General features: G+C 38.9%; 1 protein-coding gene across 1 annotated transcript in view; it reads right to left on the bottom strand.

Annotated features, from left to right (window-relative positions):
* paqr6 (progestin and adipoQ receptor family member VI) overlaps positions 1-16,374 on the bottom strand; it is a 33,228-nt gene that overhangs the window by 3,092 nt on the left and 13,762 nt on the right. Inside the window, exons 2-7 of the mRNA XM_085178309.1 lie at positions 13,045-13,310; positions 9,484-9,611; positions 7,915-8,120; positions 4,730-4,856; positions 2,398-2,494; positions 1,356-1,500 (exon numbers count right to left, since the gene is read on the bottom strand). Of these exons, the coding sequence (XP_085034435.1) occupies positions 1,356-1,500; positions 2,398-2,494; positions 4,730-4,856; positions 7,915-8,120; positions 9,484-9,611; positions 13,045-13,310 (969 nt within the window). The remainder of the gene's footprint in view (positions 1-1,355; positions 1,501-2,397; positions 2,495-4,729; positions 4,857-7,914; positions 8,121-9,483; positions 9,612-13,044; positions 13,311-16,374) is intronic.

The following is a 16,374-nucleotide window of genomic DNA, read 5'->3' as shown; positions in this document are numbered from 1 at the left end:
TCTCTTTTTTGTATTCGAAAAGTTGGGAAAGACCCTTTTTTAGTATCTAAGCACCATTTCCTAATAAACAAATCTTTAAAAATCTCCTCTTCTTTTCAAAGATTAACAAATGCAGCAGCTTTTTGTCCGCCTTCAGAGGCGTTTGAAACAATGACACTTGTGTGAAACCTCACCAGAGAAAACAAAACAATCCACCGAGCAAAGAAAAGTCTGCGCAGGTTTACACACCATCACTTCCAAAGCCTGTTTGATATCGAGCCATTATTTAGAGTCAATTGTGCAGCAACCAGCGGGGAAAACATTCAAAAACAAGCAAAGACAATAGAAGGCAAATGTGAGCGTTGCAGTCGCACACGGAGGCCAAACTAAAGAACACGGTGCTTAGAGAATAACTGACACTCCCAAAGGCCTTTCCCAAACTATTGTTCATAAACTTACATGTATTCCTATCTTGGAGCGAACTCAATGAAAACAGAGGCTTCTAAAACTTCAAAAGCTTTTGTACGTGCACTTGAATTTGAATGAGACTCATTTGGTTATTTTTCTTTATCTTTTAACCCTTTAAGACCTTCCATAGAACCAAGTCTAGAGCTTATATTATATTTTTACATGCTGTGGAGCCATTTTTGGGAGCATTTCAAGTTGATATACATCAATACAACCTTTATAGCCCAAATTTTAATAATATGTCTGCAATAAGTGCATAGTAATTACATAAATTGCAAAAAACGACAAAAAAAATTAAAATCGTTTTTGTTTTTTAACATATATTTCTAGTTAGAGAAATTTAAGAGACTTATCCCTCAAAACTGTAAATACAAAAAAGTTGCACAAAAAAGCAGCATGTGCATTAAAATAAACTATTTCCAGCAGTGCAATATGAGTCCTAAGCATCCCAGAAACCACACAGAAAGTCATAAAGTCAAACATAACTTTTAAAAACACCAGTATAGGCTCATAAGGCCCTGATGGTAAAAAACTACATTTCCGCAAAATGACGTCACTTCCGTTTTGGGCAGGACATGGAGGACATGCAATAGTTCACGCTGATGGACATAGGAAGTGTTACAAACAGCTGATCAGATCGGCAAAACGTGTTTCTGGAATATTATGTTTTTGTTGCTGCAAGTGCTTTTTATGCAGTTTTTGCAAAACTATATGTGGAAGGAAACTGTGACCGAGGACAAGCTGATGGCATAAGATGTAAGTACAACTTACAAAAATATTGCGCTAGCTCACGTGGTTGCAGTGCTACCGGGACTTAAAAATAGTTGCGCAAAACGGAGCGTGCCCGCTCCGACCGGCTTTAAAGGGTTAACTGGCATTAAGTCAGGAAAAGCCACAAAAGGACGTACCGAAGTAGTCGAAGCACCCCGGGGCCAGCCTCTCCGGGAGGTGGGCGGTAAACAGAAAACAAGTGAGGAAGGCGAAGAGGAGGTGGTAACAGTGATTGGACAAGGCGCCGGTTGGACTGCAGCTTCCACCGCAGCACAGAAGAATCTAAACACAGGGGAAAATAACCGATTCTATTATTGGATTAAACACAGATTAACACCGATTGTCGGAGCATTACTGACCCAGACAGAAAAGTGATTTGCATAATGCACAAACTAATGAGGAATAGTGTAGCGATTAGGGGTATTAACTGATGGCAGACATTTGTATTAGATAAACAAAGGAAATCAGATTCTGGGATAGTGAGCCAAAGTCCTATTACATTATTAAAGAGTGGCACTTATCAGCGTTTATGTAACGACACAAACAAACAGACCAACACAAAAAAAAGATACTTGTTCGGAGTGGAAATTAAGGTCAAATTAAGTAAGAGAAGAATGCAATTATGCAAGTGTATTATACGCCACTTTCTTCCTTTCAGATGTCGGAGCAAACCCTGTGAACTCAATTACTCAGCAGCTTGATACAGAGAAGAATCTACTGCCTCCAGATATATACAGAAACGACAAACACATCACACAGTCTGCAACTCCCACACTGTGGTTTTCCTCCAATTTCCAGCTCCTTTGTAGTGTCAAAGAAATAAAATAAAACCTTCACAAGATGAAAAAGAGAAAAAGCTGAGAACCTTCCTCCTCTCTTTTTCCACTGGTGCCAGGCCTAAAAATGAAACGGGAGGAAAGCACAGACCAGCAGAGCGAACAGGACCAGCCTTTCATATCAATCATTAATTAATAAAAGGAGTCATCACCTTTGTGTATGTGCTATGGTATAATCGAGTACGAGTTGAGCTGATGAGTAAAAGAAGACTATATATTTGTTGATTTAATAAAACATCTGAACACAGAAATGCTGTAGAAAGTCAGAAACAGTGAAAGTCTGTGAGCTGAGAGAGTGTGAGCGCCTTCACTTCACTTTTCGGTCTCCTTTAACGTGACTTACCCTGTAAATCAGAGGGACGGTGTCAAAAATAAACGGGACGACAAATGCTATGGTCCGAAGGGCTTTACTTCTCTTTGGGAACTGCAACTCCAGGAACCTGCGGAGGCCAACAGAGGGCAGCGATCATTTCACTTTGTCATCTCCTCGCCTTTCAGAGTAGCGCGTCTCAGCCCAACCTGTCGACAAGCTAATGTAAGCACCAGAGATGGGCAGTAACGTGTTACTGTAATCTGATTACTTTTTTCAAGTAACAAGTAAAGTGAGGGATTACTATTGCAAAAACTGTAATTAGATTACCGTTACTTTCCCGTAGGAACGCTGCGTTACTGCGTTACTAAAAGCGTGATTTTTTTTGAGAGAATGTCTCATGACAGTGAGGTAAGCAAGTGCGACGTTTGTGGCAACAGCTGTGTGCAGATCAACAATGGATCATATATCGAGTGCAGAGAGAGTATGAGCGTGCAGCGTTTAAAGCGTGGAAGTACTGACCTTACTTTGAGTTTGATTCCATAAAAAGTGACAAAAACATTAGTGTCCGTTGTGCGTGGGAAGAAAACTTCTTTTTACAGCGGAAAAAACCCCTAAACTTCCAAGGAAGCGCCGAGTAGCTACTACATAATGGGAAACTCACAGAGAAACTCGCGGATTCTTCCACTGACCGCGGCACACCTGCACCAGGGTAAACCTCCGCCTACCCCACTCCTGCTTTACAGGTGAAAATAGAGCAACAGGACCGCTAGTCTTTGACTTTATTTATTTTCTGCTGTGTTTTACTTGCATCTATTTGAAAGACTGAGTGTAAACACAAAAAATATTTTATTTTATGTGCTGGAATGTGCAGAAAATAGGTTTAAATAATAAACTAATTTCTTCCAGTCAGAGAATGTTGCATATAATTAAATTTTTACTTGATGCATAAAGTTAAAAGATTAAAACTAATAAAACAAGTTTAAAAAAAAAAAAAAAAAAAAAAAAGGGACTTTTCCATTTGATTACATTTTGTATGATGGATTATGCAGAAAAAGTAGAATTGGGCTGAAAGATCTATCACTTTATCACCTATTCAGGTTGTAAATCGTGTTTTTAAAAAGTAACTAAATAACTAAGTTATTAATTACTTTTGAAAATAAGTAATCAGTAAAGTAACGGGGTTACTTTTTGGGGGAAGTAATCAGTAATTAGTTACTGATTACTTTTTTCAAGTAACTTGACCAACACTGGTAAGCACTACAGCTATGCAAGAGTAAGTCCCTCTAATCATATTCCTCCTTGGCTTTGGTGCACCCTGCGTTCATGTTGCAGATTAGGATCAGGCCGTTTACATTTGACTTAAAAGACACCAAAGCGCTGAGGATGCAAAATGGGGGAGGTCAGCGTGACCCTTCTGAAGTTTGTCCTGATCAAGTTCAGGAGTTTTGGACACGGTTCACTAAAATATTTGTAGTATTTAACCAATGCAAACTCCATTCAGACGCAGTATTTGTCAGTATGAGAGGAAGAAGGCAACCTAAGTAAACTAAATTATTCTCATTATAGACTCTTCTCATAAGACGAAAGGCCAGGTGGGAGCTCTCCCTTCAAGCACGTACTGTTGAGCTGGCAGGAGTACCAGCCTTAAAAGTCCTATAAACTATTCTGAATTCTAAATATTTGGCTTTTGCAGGTGGCTCCTTAGCTGGGCCGCAGGCAGGGACGACTATTTTGCTTTGTTACTGTACACAGAATAGATTACTGAATTTCCTGAAATACCTCTTTCTTTAAACATACCAGTACACTACACATGAAAAAAAAAACGGAGTTAAGGCAAACTGTTGGTGCAAGGAAGGTGTAGAGGGTAAGCCTACGCCACTGTGGTGTTCGCCATAGTCACAGTCCAATAACTCCCTGTCCATTTAACAGCTTTATTGGATTCCATCGTTTGTATTTGTTGTTCAACAGTACTTAGTATCCAGCGTCATTTTACATAAAATCACAACAGCGCAGCAGTCACAAACTGTTAGCTCCTTCCGACCAACAACACCTGACGCTAATTACATGTGTCTACCTTAAATACAGTCCCATAAACACACCATGCTGTAAAAACACTAAAAGTGCACACATAAGGTAACAACACACAAAAAAAAATGGCTGCTACAGGAGGAGCAAACAATTATTTGGAAATTTATTGTTCCACAGAAGTGAGCTACATTCAGTCAAACTTTGACATCCAAGTTTTTAAACTCACAAGGCTTATTTACCTTGATTTGTGCACGACTGTAAGATGCAGGATGCTCAAAGTGGAATTTTCTAAGCAAGCCTGAGGACAGAGAGGATGTAAACATCAGCTTCTTACCTGGAATAGCAGGACAGGCTGGTGCAGAACGCCGTGTTTCCGATGGCAATGGGAACAAAATGCTGATGAAGCCAAGTGTTCACCCAACACTCTGGCATGACGTAGTATCCGTAGCTTATGGCACATCCTGATTTAAAACAGGAAATTAAAAATATTTATTGCATCAACTGACCCGAGAGAAGCCTGAACAACTAACAGCTGATAAATAAACATATTTCATTCTGACTGCAGGACAAAAATGTCAGGCAAAGAATTTCAGCTACAGAAACTGAGACAGTGAAACTTTTATTTTAAACATGTTGTTATTAATCCTCAAAATACCTGCAACATTTCCCCCAAAAATTAAAGAATAGATTCAAAGCACACAAAAAAATTGAAAGCTGCAACTTTATGCTACAGTGTCTTAAAAAACAAACAAAAAAACAAAAAGAATAGGGGGTCACCAAAGAAAGAAAATTAGCATTTTACAAATAGTTTTTTATTAATTAATATTACACTGGTGACTTCTACTTTAAATACTTTAAAAAAAAAGATCAAAGCAGAAAGAGAAGCATGTCATAGAGATCTTTGAAACTAAATGAGGCTGTTAACTAAAATCAAAGACTGTTATATGAAGCAGAGAACAGTGCATAGTGTACGTGGGACTTGTAACCCAAATAAGTAGCTCTGATCTTTCTCTCTGGAGAAAAACGCCACAATCAAGGCTCTGCCTGCGACCACCGAGTGTGCGCTGTATTCTTTTTGTCCTGCAGTGACACCGCCTGCTGATCTTATTCCTGAGATGGACTTTTGAGCATTTTAAACTGGGGAAATCTTGGCCCTAAGAAGCTTTGTGGTAGATTACTAGTGAGCCAGCCGTGAGCCAGCCGTGAGCCAGCCGTGAGCCAGCCGTGAGCCAGCCGTGAGCCAGCCGTGAGCCAGCCGTGAGCCAGCCGTGAGCCAGCCGTGAGCCAGCCGTGGGCCAGCCGTGGGCCAGCCGTGGGCCAGCCGTGGGCCAGCCGTGGGCCAGCCGTGGGCCAGCCATGGGCCAGCCATGGGCCAGCCATGGGCCAGCCATGGGCCAGCCATGGGCCAACAGCAGTATATCAATCAATATCAAGTTGTCTTCTTGTACTAGTGCATCCTAAAAAATAGATACATTTTTTTCATAAATTATTTTTTAAGTTAATTTGAATATACTATATATTTATTAAAAATAAGGTGAAATATTTGATGCTTTTGAGTTTTAATTTTTATGTAAATGGATTGTTTATTATTATCTTAGATTCATAGAAAATTTCCGAAGACCAATGAAAATGTTAAACTTCTGAAAATGACATTCATTTATGCTCTCAAAAGCCTGATATATTTACAACTAATGCATCAAGAACACATTATATTTTTTTGATCTGCTCTAGTATGTGCTCACCCTCAAATATGCAGGCAGGTTTGCAAATGAACAGCTGCGCAACAAGCAAACCTTCCTTAAAAAACAGGAATGTTCAGTTCCCTCTTTCTGGAAATTCCTTTTAAAAGCAGGTGCATGCAAGAGGGAAATACTATTCATAGGAGAGCTGGTTATGAAATCAAGCAAATACTGGAGCCATAAAACCCGATCCATCTTTCAGGACGGTGGCAGAAAGGAGAGTAACATTGTTTCCGTGTGCTTTGAGTGTGAGGCATGTCTGATTTCCATATAATCTCAAAGGCTAACACAAGCAAAAATGCTTTGAATATTACTGTGGAATGAAACTTACCATGCAAACCGTTCAGAGGAGAAAGAAAGCAACGTTTCATCTCTTAGGATAGGATAGATGCACTATTATAGATAGACCTTAATAAAGGAGCAGTCATCCTTAATAAGATGCATGATGGTTGATCAGCCTGTTAAATGTGTTTCATAAAACAGAACCGCCTCAAACTGTCTGACTTTACTGTGGTTTGGAGTGTTTCAAGCACCTCGGCCTTTACCCGTTAAATCTAAATTATTCTGTGTCTTATATTCTAAACTGTTTTCTTAAGGTGGAATCTAAAACCACTTATTTACCAGGAGATGGAGAGACTGAGGAGACGGTCTATAAACAAACCTCTTTCCTTCACGTAATTCAAAGGAAAAGATAAAGAGATGAAATTCTGAGCATTACGTTGTTTCCTCCGTTGATATTTGGTTACCTAGTAACGCTATCACGCGCTAAAGAAACAAAATACACCCCCAGACATTAAACACCGCTGTGGCGTCAAGACTTTTGCATTCAACCCCCCCCCCCCCCGTGCACAAAGATTTACTACCTACAACCAGCCTGGATAGAGCTCACCTCCAAATGCTCATCCTGCTGCTCAGAAGCAGCAGGCTGCTCAGACTTTGTCTCGGGCGGCACGACCCATGAAGTAACGTAGCTTTAGCTTACTGTAACTCAGACAACTCAAACTGAGACAGGATGACACAAAACCATGTGACGCATTAATCTAAAGTGAAATCTCATGATATTTCTTGCTGCGTGTAGCTGCTCCCTAAGCTGAAAAAGAACTCATGAAGACCACAGCTCGCTATAACAAGTATCTGGCATCAATTCTAGGTGACTTCCTTGATGAGTTATTACAGTCCACACTGACCACCCGCCTCCCACCCAAGCAGGATGATGACAATACCCCATCAACTTTTCACAGCTGAGGGGTAAAAAGGATGTGACAGCTCAGAACGTCTCCCAGAAACAAACAAACAAAAAAATCGAGACAAAATAATCTTCTTATAATGCACAACTACTTCAAAGTTAACATTTTCATTCTGCTTTTTACACAGATCTGCTAAGTAGTTACTTATTTTATATATACATTTTTTGTTGTCTTCTCTAGTGTTGTTTTTTACCTCGGCCGTCTGTTTTTATCTAACAAAGGCAGACGGGGAGGTAACAGAGCTGAACTGATGTCTGTATAAGAAGCAAAGCCAATATCACAGAGTGATGACACTGCAGTGTTAGACTTCACATCCCTCTGATTCTGCAGTGCTGGCGTGCTTCTTAAAAATGACACACCGTGTCCCCTTGGGATTGTTCAGGGAAACAATCAAAATAGAGAAAGAGTGATCTCAGAGGAGTGTGAAAAGAGCTACCGACTCCTCTTTAGGATTTCGAGATCGTCCTGTTTCTTGGTAATGTACAATAACATCAAAAATGCTTTTAGGACTCCACCACCGGGGGTTTCTTTACCTAAGCTGTAGAGGCTGAGAGCTCCGTAGTCAAAGAAGTAGCAGATGTGGCGGGACTCTGCGGACATGGTGCTGAAGGTGTGTGCACAGCTGGACGTGAAGGGGTAAACGCAGATGAGCATCATGTACACCAGCAGCGGCCAGGTGTAGCTGTCAGTCAGGAAGTTCAGGGTAGAGCAGAGAACGCAGAAACGCCACAGAAAGTACCTACAAAAATTTATTAACAAATTAAATATATATATATATATATATATATAAATAAAAATGTGACCCCATACAGGTGCATGCAACTGATGCTGCTGTGTAATATGTTGGCATATGCTTCTGTTTCCAGGTTGTAGATTTACTACAGAGAAGTACTCTGTGACTGTGTTTCTTAACCCTTTAAGACCTACCATAGAACCAAGTCCGCCAGAGCTTATATTATATTTTTACATGCTGTGGAGCCATTTTTGGGAGCATTTCAAGTTGATATACATCAATACAACCATTATAGCCAAACTTTTAATAATATGTCTGCATTAAGTGCATAGTAATTACATAAATTGCAAAAAAGTGCAATAAACTACAAAAAAATTGAAAATCGTTTTTGTTTTTTTAACATATATTTCTAGTTAGAGAAATTTAAGAGGCTTATCCCTCAAAACTGTAAATACAAAAAAGTTGCACAAAATAGTTTCCCACCACAGGAAATTTATTTTGAGTGCCTTCATAGTTTTATTTTTGAAATACACCAATTTTTATATACTGCAGGAAAAACGAAAATAAATATTATAATGCAAATTTGCAAAAAAACAACAAAAAAAAACAAAAAAACAGCATATGCATTAAAATAAACTATTTCCAGCAGTGCAACATGAGTCCTAAGCATCCCAGAAATGACACAGAAAGTCATAAAGTCAAATATAACTTTTAAAAACACCACTATAGGCTCATAAGGCCCTGATAGTAAAAAACTACATTTCCGCAAAATGACGTCACTTCCGGTTTGGAGCAGGTCATGGCGGACATGCGATAGTTCACGCTGATGGGAAGTGTTATAAACAGCCGATAGGATCGGCAAAGCGTGTTTCTGGAATATTATGTTTTTGTTGCTGCAAGTGCTTTTTATGCAGTTTTTGCAAAGCTATATGTGGAAGGAAACTGTGACCGAGGACAAGCTGATGGCATAAGATGTAAGTACAACTCCTCCAGTTTCATATGCAAAAAAATTATTGCGCTAGCTCACGTGGTTGCAGAGCTACTGGGATTTAAAAATAGTTACGCAAAACAGAGCGTGCCCGCTCCCACCGGCTTTAAAGGGTTAATTAGCAATGTCACTGCTTACTTAGTGAATTTTGCAGATGTAGCCTCCACATTTCCCCACCTGTCTGTTTTTCTCTCCAGCACTATGAGAATTTTCAAGATTACATCTTTAAATCTCTGACTTTCAGTGATCCTTAGAAACTCTGTCGTGTTTACACAGCTGGAACGCTGACAGATGTTCCCTTTACCTCTTGCTTTGATCATGAATATAACTGGACTTGTTCAAGCCTGGTGTGAATGAAAGGACACCAAACACAAAACTCACCATGTTGGGAGGAAGTGGGTCCAGATGTTGATCGTCTCGTTGTTCATCTGGAAGCTGCTGAGGATACAGTCCAGTGCTGAGCTCCTTGGGTGACGGTATCCAGAGATGATGCCGTCCTCCCTGAACACCTGCGGAGCAAACAGACAATCCAGGTGACGGGTGTGAAATTCAGCCAATCCTCGAAAAGGAAAAACTGATCATCAAACTTCATCAGTGCGCAGAGAGTTTGCAGAACCACTGTATCGTTTAGTTACACTACAGTCCTAATGATGCTGGCTTTCTGAGGCCAATATCAGTATTTAAATGAAATAAATAAACATGTTCATTTTCACTTTCCTCTAAATATAAAACCTTATTAGATCCTTTTGATATTCATCATTAAAATGCTGATATTTTTACATTTTCATTGATTTCTTGTGGAAGAAACGTTAAAAAACAACGATCATTTCCACAAAAAGCCAAGTTTGCACTAAAAACTACAGAAAAAAGTTAAAAATATGTAGCAGAACTTTACTGGTGGTAATTGTTTTTATCTAGCCCCTTAAAGTGTCTGTATATAGTTCCACCACTGTTTTCATTACAGTATGTAGTGAAAACTTGTTTCTTTACGGTAAAACATCCATGACCGGATCCATCTGGATGTTGTAAGAGGAAAAGATGTTAAGACAAACAAAGATGACAACTATGTAAATATTTAGCAGGAGGGCTCTAATATCACTGCCGGTTCACACAGATTACAGTACAGCACAGACTGCAGGGAGTTAAAGGGAAAGTTCAGGTCGATGGGAACACGTTAGATGTTATGATTGGGTTTTTGAGATCTACTTTATTCATCACACCAGGTTCCGGCGAGCTTTATATTAAAGGCTGTTGGTTTTTACAGGTATTACCGGACCGTACACAACTCAAAAAATAAAGTAGAACAATATAACTGGAGTATATGTTGCTGATCCCAGCAACAGTTTTTAATGTTTTTATATGTTAAAAAAAAAAAAAAACTCTTTAAACTCTAATAACAGAAAACCAAGGGCCTAATTTTAGTCTACACACTGATCTCATGGCTGGAAACCCTGCTGCAGAACTGCTGCATGCAAACTATTTGTCACTTATGAGATAAGGTCACTACAGAAGGGAGGACGGCAGCCAAAGCAGATGCTTGGACTGCAGGGCTCTGGCTCCTGCTGACAGGCTCACAGCCACAATCAGCTACCACGATTTTTTTCTGCTGAAGTGTGAAGATTAACCCTCATATGGCAGAACCGTTGTGTGCAAATACACTATGGCTCAGTTTCCCAGACATGGATTAAGCCTAATCTTAAACTAAACTTCTTTCAGTTGAGATTTCTTTACTTTTCTGATTACTTAACAAAATCAGCTTACTATCACCTCAAGAATATTTCAAGGATAAAAGATCTGATGTCTCAACAGGACCTGGAAAAACTAGTCCATGCGTTCATCTTTAGTAGGCTTGATTACTGTAACAGCATCTTTACAGGTCTACCTAAAACAATCAGTCAGACAACTACAGCTCATTCAGAGCTCTGCTGCTCGAGTCCTCACTAAGACCAAACAAGTGGACCACATCAGTCCAGCTCTGAGGTCTTTACACTGGCTGCCTGTCCGTCAGAGGATATACTTTAAAGTTCTGATGCTGGTCTATGAAGCTCTGAATGGTTTAGGACCAAAATACATCAGTGACCTCCTGACCCAGTATGAACCTTCCAGATCCCTCAGCTCATCTGGATCCGGTCTTTTATCAATTCCCAGAGTCAGAACCAGACACGGAGAAGCTGCATTCAGCTTTTATGCTCCTTATATCTGGAACAAACTCCCAGAAAGCCTCAGATCAGCTGAAACACTCAGTTTATTTGAATCCAGGTTGAAGACTCACCTGTTCTCAGCTGCATTTGAATAAAGCACCAAATCCACACTAAAGCTTAAATTTCAAAACTTACATTTTAACTACTGATTTTATCTGTTTTGATTGTTTGTCTGTTTGTTTGTTTTAATCAATTTTAAATCATGCTTTTTATTTGTTTTTGTTCCTAATGTCTCTGTAAAGCACTTTGAATCACCTTGTTGTTAAATTGTGCTATATAAATAAACTTGCCTTTACTTTATGTCTATGACTGGGCTTAATGCATGTCTGTGAAACTGGCTGTATGTCTGCAAGGCTGCAAGGTGCAGTGGGTCAGGGTTCGGAGGTAAACACATGAAATCCTGGTCGTGGAAGAAAAAAATACAAACACGGAGGTATAAAAATAATATTATGCAATTTATCATCAAGGTTAAGTGAGACAAAATCCTAAATGTCTGTGGATTTCCCACACAGTTTAGACTCTGTGTAGCACACTGTGGTCATTTCTTAAGGGTGTGGTGAAAATATTGCAATTAGGAGCTTTCAAAAGTTTCGAGACAAAATTAAAACTAGTTACAACTAACTAAAACAAACCTGATTATTTGATCAAATTAATAAATTTTCTCCCCCTCCTTTCAGAAAAAAACAACTATATTTAAAGCATATTTCTCTCTTCTGTGCCTGTGCATTGATTAAATGATGCAACCTGATGAAACAATAATTATCATACTACAAGAACAGCAAAAAAATAAGTAAAAAAAAAAAAAAAACAGGTTGCAAACTCATCTGTAGCGCATCATCGGCTCATTTACATGGAACAAACTGACTACACGGCATAAAAATATCTCTTGGCATCGCTATTGTTTGAGGCTCGAGTCATTCGTCAGGCCGGGTCACATCCTGACAGACAAACCTGAGCGTTTCCTGGTGTTAAATAAGACAGTAAGAAAAAATAAACATGCATTACATAAACAGAAGAATGGATGCTTGGCTTTATAGACACGATTATTGACTAAATCATTTCTCTGAAGACTTCTACAAATAACTGATGTCTATAGTAATAATAATAATAATAATAATAAAAATAATATTATTATTAATATTAATAATAATAATATTAAAAATAATAATAATATTAATATTAAAAATAATATTAATAATAATATTATTAATATTAATAATAATAATATTAAAAATAATAATAATATTAATATTAAAAATAATATTATTAATAATAATAATAATATTAATTATATATATAATTATATTAATATTAATATTAATACTATTACTACTATTACTACTATTACTATTATTATTATTATTATTAATATTGTTATTATTAATAATAATAATAATAATAATAATAATAATATTAATTATTATTATTATTATTATTATTATTATTATTATTATTATTATTATTAATAATAATAATAATAATAATAATAATAATAATAATAATAATAATAATAATAATAATAATAATAATAATAGAGCACTGCAGCTTCTCTGCAATTAACCTTCTGAAATGCTGTGTAATGCCACAAATGCTTAAACTTGAGTGGAGGGCTACTTATTCGTCTCATATGTATTTACATTCACCTCTCAGTCCTTAATAAGAGTTTAAGAATACGTTCATCAAAGGAATAGAACCAACCCACAAACAGACCGGACCTGGGTACACCAGGTTACTTTCTTACCTTGGGGACTTGGTGGATGTCGAAGAGCTGAGGAAGTTTGAAGCTAAGCATGTCTGCGGGAAGCCTGATGGCACCCCTCCCTCTTTGACAAACTTCCCTGAGCCTGGCTCGCCCCCCACGGCAGAGGACGAGCCACACGGGGTAGTCAAACACCGGTATTCTCGCCGCTAGGTCTGTTCTGTTCGGGTCCCATTTCAAGCAGCGCGCCCAGCCCTGGCTCCACCCAATGCCACTACTGGCCCCAATCCCACGCCACACAGGAAACACTGCAGGGACACAAAGACAAGCACACAATCAGACACCAAGACAAGAGCAAAACCTTGACTTCCCCACACTGGCTCCCCATAAAAATAAGAATATTTTTTATGATTATCCATACAGTTTTGGTTACTATCAGTCAACAGTGATGTTGGGTGATACACCTGTGCATTTTTAAGTATCAGAGACTTTATTGTTTATATTTATACATGACTTATGAAGTGATGATCAGATTTGTTTGGTGTTACTCTGATTGCATGCAAAACCTGTAATTTAAAACTAATTAAATGCACAGTATTAACTGATAAAAGACATCGCTTTCACCCCCCCAAAAAAATAAAATCATGCACTTCTTGCAGCATCATCAAGATTTTTTATTTTTATTTTCAGAAAATAAATTCCAGTAAAAGGTTGAAGACAGAAAGTGGCTAACAGCTATTGTGAATTGTGATTTAGGGCACTGAAGGAAATGATGATGTGCTCATCATTAAATCTGACCACCTGCTTTGTTTTGATCCTTTGATCCACTGAAATCCACTCACACAAACGCACCACACCGAATAACTGGTTCATCTGATGGCCCCCACCGTTAAAGTTTATATGACAGAGTCCTCGAGTGTGACATCTCTGTGGACTGGAGCAGACGCTGAGAACAATCGCGTATTGTCGTCGCTCTTGAGACCTACCCAGACATTGATTTGAAGAATGCCCGGCATTGTCACACTGCAGAGGCCTGTGACCAAATGCAAAAATGTAATAAGAACATGTTTGTGCGAGCCACGGCCTCGCTGACCACTGGCTCACAATGGGAGTGTGAGCATTGCAACTGGATCATGTGGCAGTGGAAGAGGACAGCCTAGACTGATTTTCTTTAACAATTTGTGGACAGATAGCAGCATTATTTACCTTTGGAAGTAATGGCAGCAAGATAGGAAGGCCAGGATGCTCATGACGGTTAAATACCCACTGCATTGTATCTAACAACATCTAACCATTTCCTTCTCCAAAAATGTATCTTCTGCCTTGTTTTTACCCGTGTCTGGTAATATGTATCGCACTAATACCTTCTGAAAGTTGAAGTAATGCACCTGAAAGAAGAACACGTTTAACTGCCAAACACAGGAGTGATAAAACCTGTGTAGCCTGGTGAGGTTTGATGCTACGGTTAAAACAGGTTAAACGTGCACAGCAAAGACTATTGTGACTGAAACAGAAGTTCTGACAAACGGTAAAGCTAGCACCTTACAAGTCTATCCCACTATGCACATACTTTATAGTATTAGGCTCAAATTGAATTAGTTTAGGGCATTTCTGGCCTCAGTTACCATACTCGAAATTTTTTAAGTAGTTTGGAGAACATGAAAAAGAGTTCAAGGTGTCCAAATTCCCCAGATCTCAGTCCAGTTGAGCATCATCCCCTCTGGCAGGGTGAGAGCAACAAGAAGGGGCCGCTGCTTACTGCACCCCAGCTGCAGGCCCCGGCCTATTAACAGTGACAAAGTGCGCTTTGTGGAGGCTAAAGCCTTGAGAGTACAGGGACCAAAGGATGACTGTTACACGCTGCACTGGATGGAAATGAGGCATCTCACAAACACACCCACACACACACACAACAGAGTCCCACCATTGCTCAAGTGCTCAGTGCACTAGCATGCAAGCACACTGGCACAAATCCTGCATTCACTATGGCTGCAAAGCATAGCTGCACACAAACAACTTATAATACCACAGCTTGAGTTAATAATAAAAGCTACTGAAAGCCACAAAGTTCACACTTAGAAAAAAGCTCATTTAGATTCAGATCATTGGCAGTGTGCCACCAATCATTTAGTGTGAGATGTAGGTGTTTTTCTGTTGATATATAATATAAAAGTTATGTTTTTATATTGAATTCTAGACAGATCAGTCAATGTTTAAATGTGAAATGAAATATGAAGCCAACAGGAAGTTTCTTTCCTTCTTCTTGGGACTCTCATGTTAAAGTTTAACAAAGTTAAAAAGCATATTTACAGCTTGGTACACAAAACAGTTTTGGCCTCTGTGGATAATTTCCTCCTTCCCAACAAATTTATGGGTCGGGAATTTTTCACACTGATTATACGTTCTGCATCCATAAGTCCACTACGGTCTGATTGATGCAAATTTCATCCTAGAGTGTGAGTCCAAAGGTCCGTGCTGTTGTTGTGAGTGTACGGACTCGTCTGCAGAGACTTTGCACAACACATCAGCGGCACTTATGCAGAGGGAGGCTTTAAAGAAGACTTCAGAGAACTAGAACAACAGAACTTGGCCGTCACATCTCCAGGTGTCTGTGTCTTTATCCACAGAGTATAAGGCTTCCAGCCTGCATTTGTGCCTTTCGGAAACATTTCTCATGGAGTTATGTGACAGGATATCTACCGTAAATTATCCTGCTCCATCCAGACCTTAAAAAAAAGATTGTGCTTTAGTTTAAAGCACTCGGGTTTCACTCTCCTGTTCATCTGTTACTTGGGGCTGGGCGGTACGGTGGTGCGATGGTTAGCACCAGCTAGAAGGTCCTGGGTTTGAATCCAGACTGCGACTGTCTGTCTCTCGCCTTTGCCTGCTATGTCTGCCAAATTATTTCAAGCAATACTACAATAGAGCTGGGTATCGTCACTGATTTCTAGAATCGATTCAATTCTGGGAATTTTGCATCAGACAGTCAGAAATATTATAATTCAGATCAGTACATTTACATATTTTTGCATCTATAAAAAGGAAGCTGACACATGCAAGACTTTATCAAAGGTGTGAGCGTCACAGCAGAGGCCTTTGTGTCAAAGTAGCTGAAGATAAAACACAGAAAAACATGAAGGCAATTTTCCTGGCCTGGAATTTTATAAAAATATTCTGCAGTACATCAAAAACGAAAGAAAACCATTAATCAACACATGAACATTACCTCTGAAGTTACAGCGGTTTTATTAGAGACACAGCGTTTTGCATTTTGCATAATTTTAAAAAGTTTAAATTTGTTCAGTATTGAACGGCAGAAATTAGGTTTTCTTTTTGGAAGTAAGTAAAAGGAAAAAAAACTAATTTGCTTCC

Source organism: Neolamprologus multifasciatus, chromosome 11 (genome assembly GCF_963576455.1).
Source record: "Neolamprologus multifasciatus chromosome 11, fNeoMul1.2, whole genome shotgun sequence".
NCBI lineage: Eukaryota > Metazoa > Chordata > Actinopteri > Cichliformes > Cichlidae > Neolamprologus > Neolamprologus multifasciatus.
The sequence above is the reverse complement of the archived record's forward strand: the minus strand, read 5'-3'. Positions and strand labels throughout refer to the sequence as shown.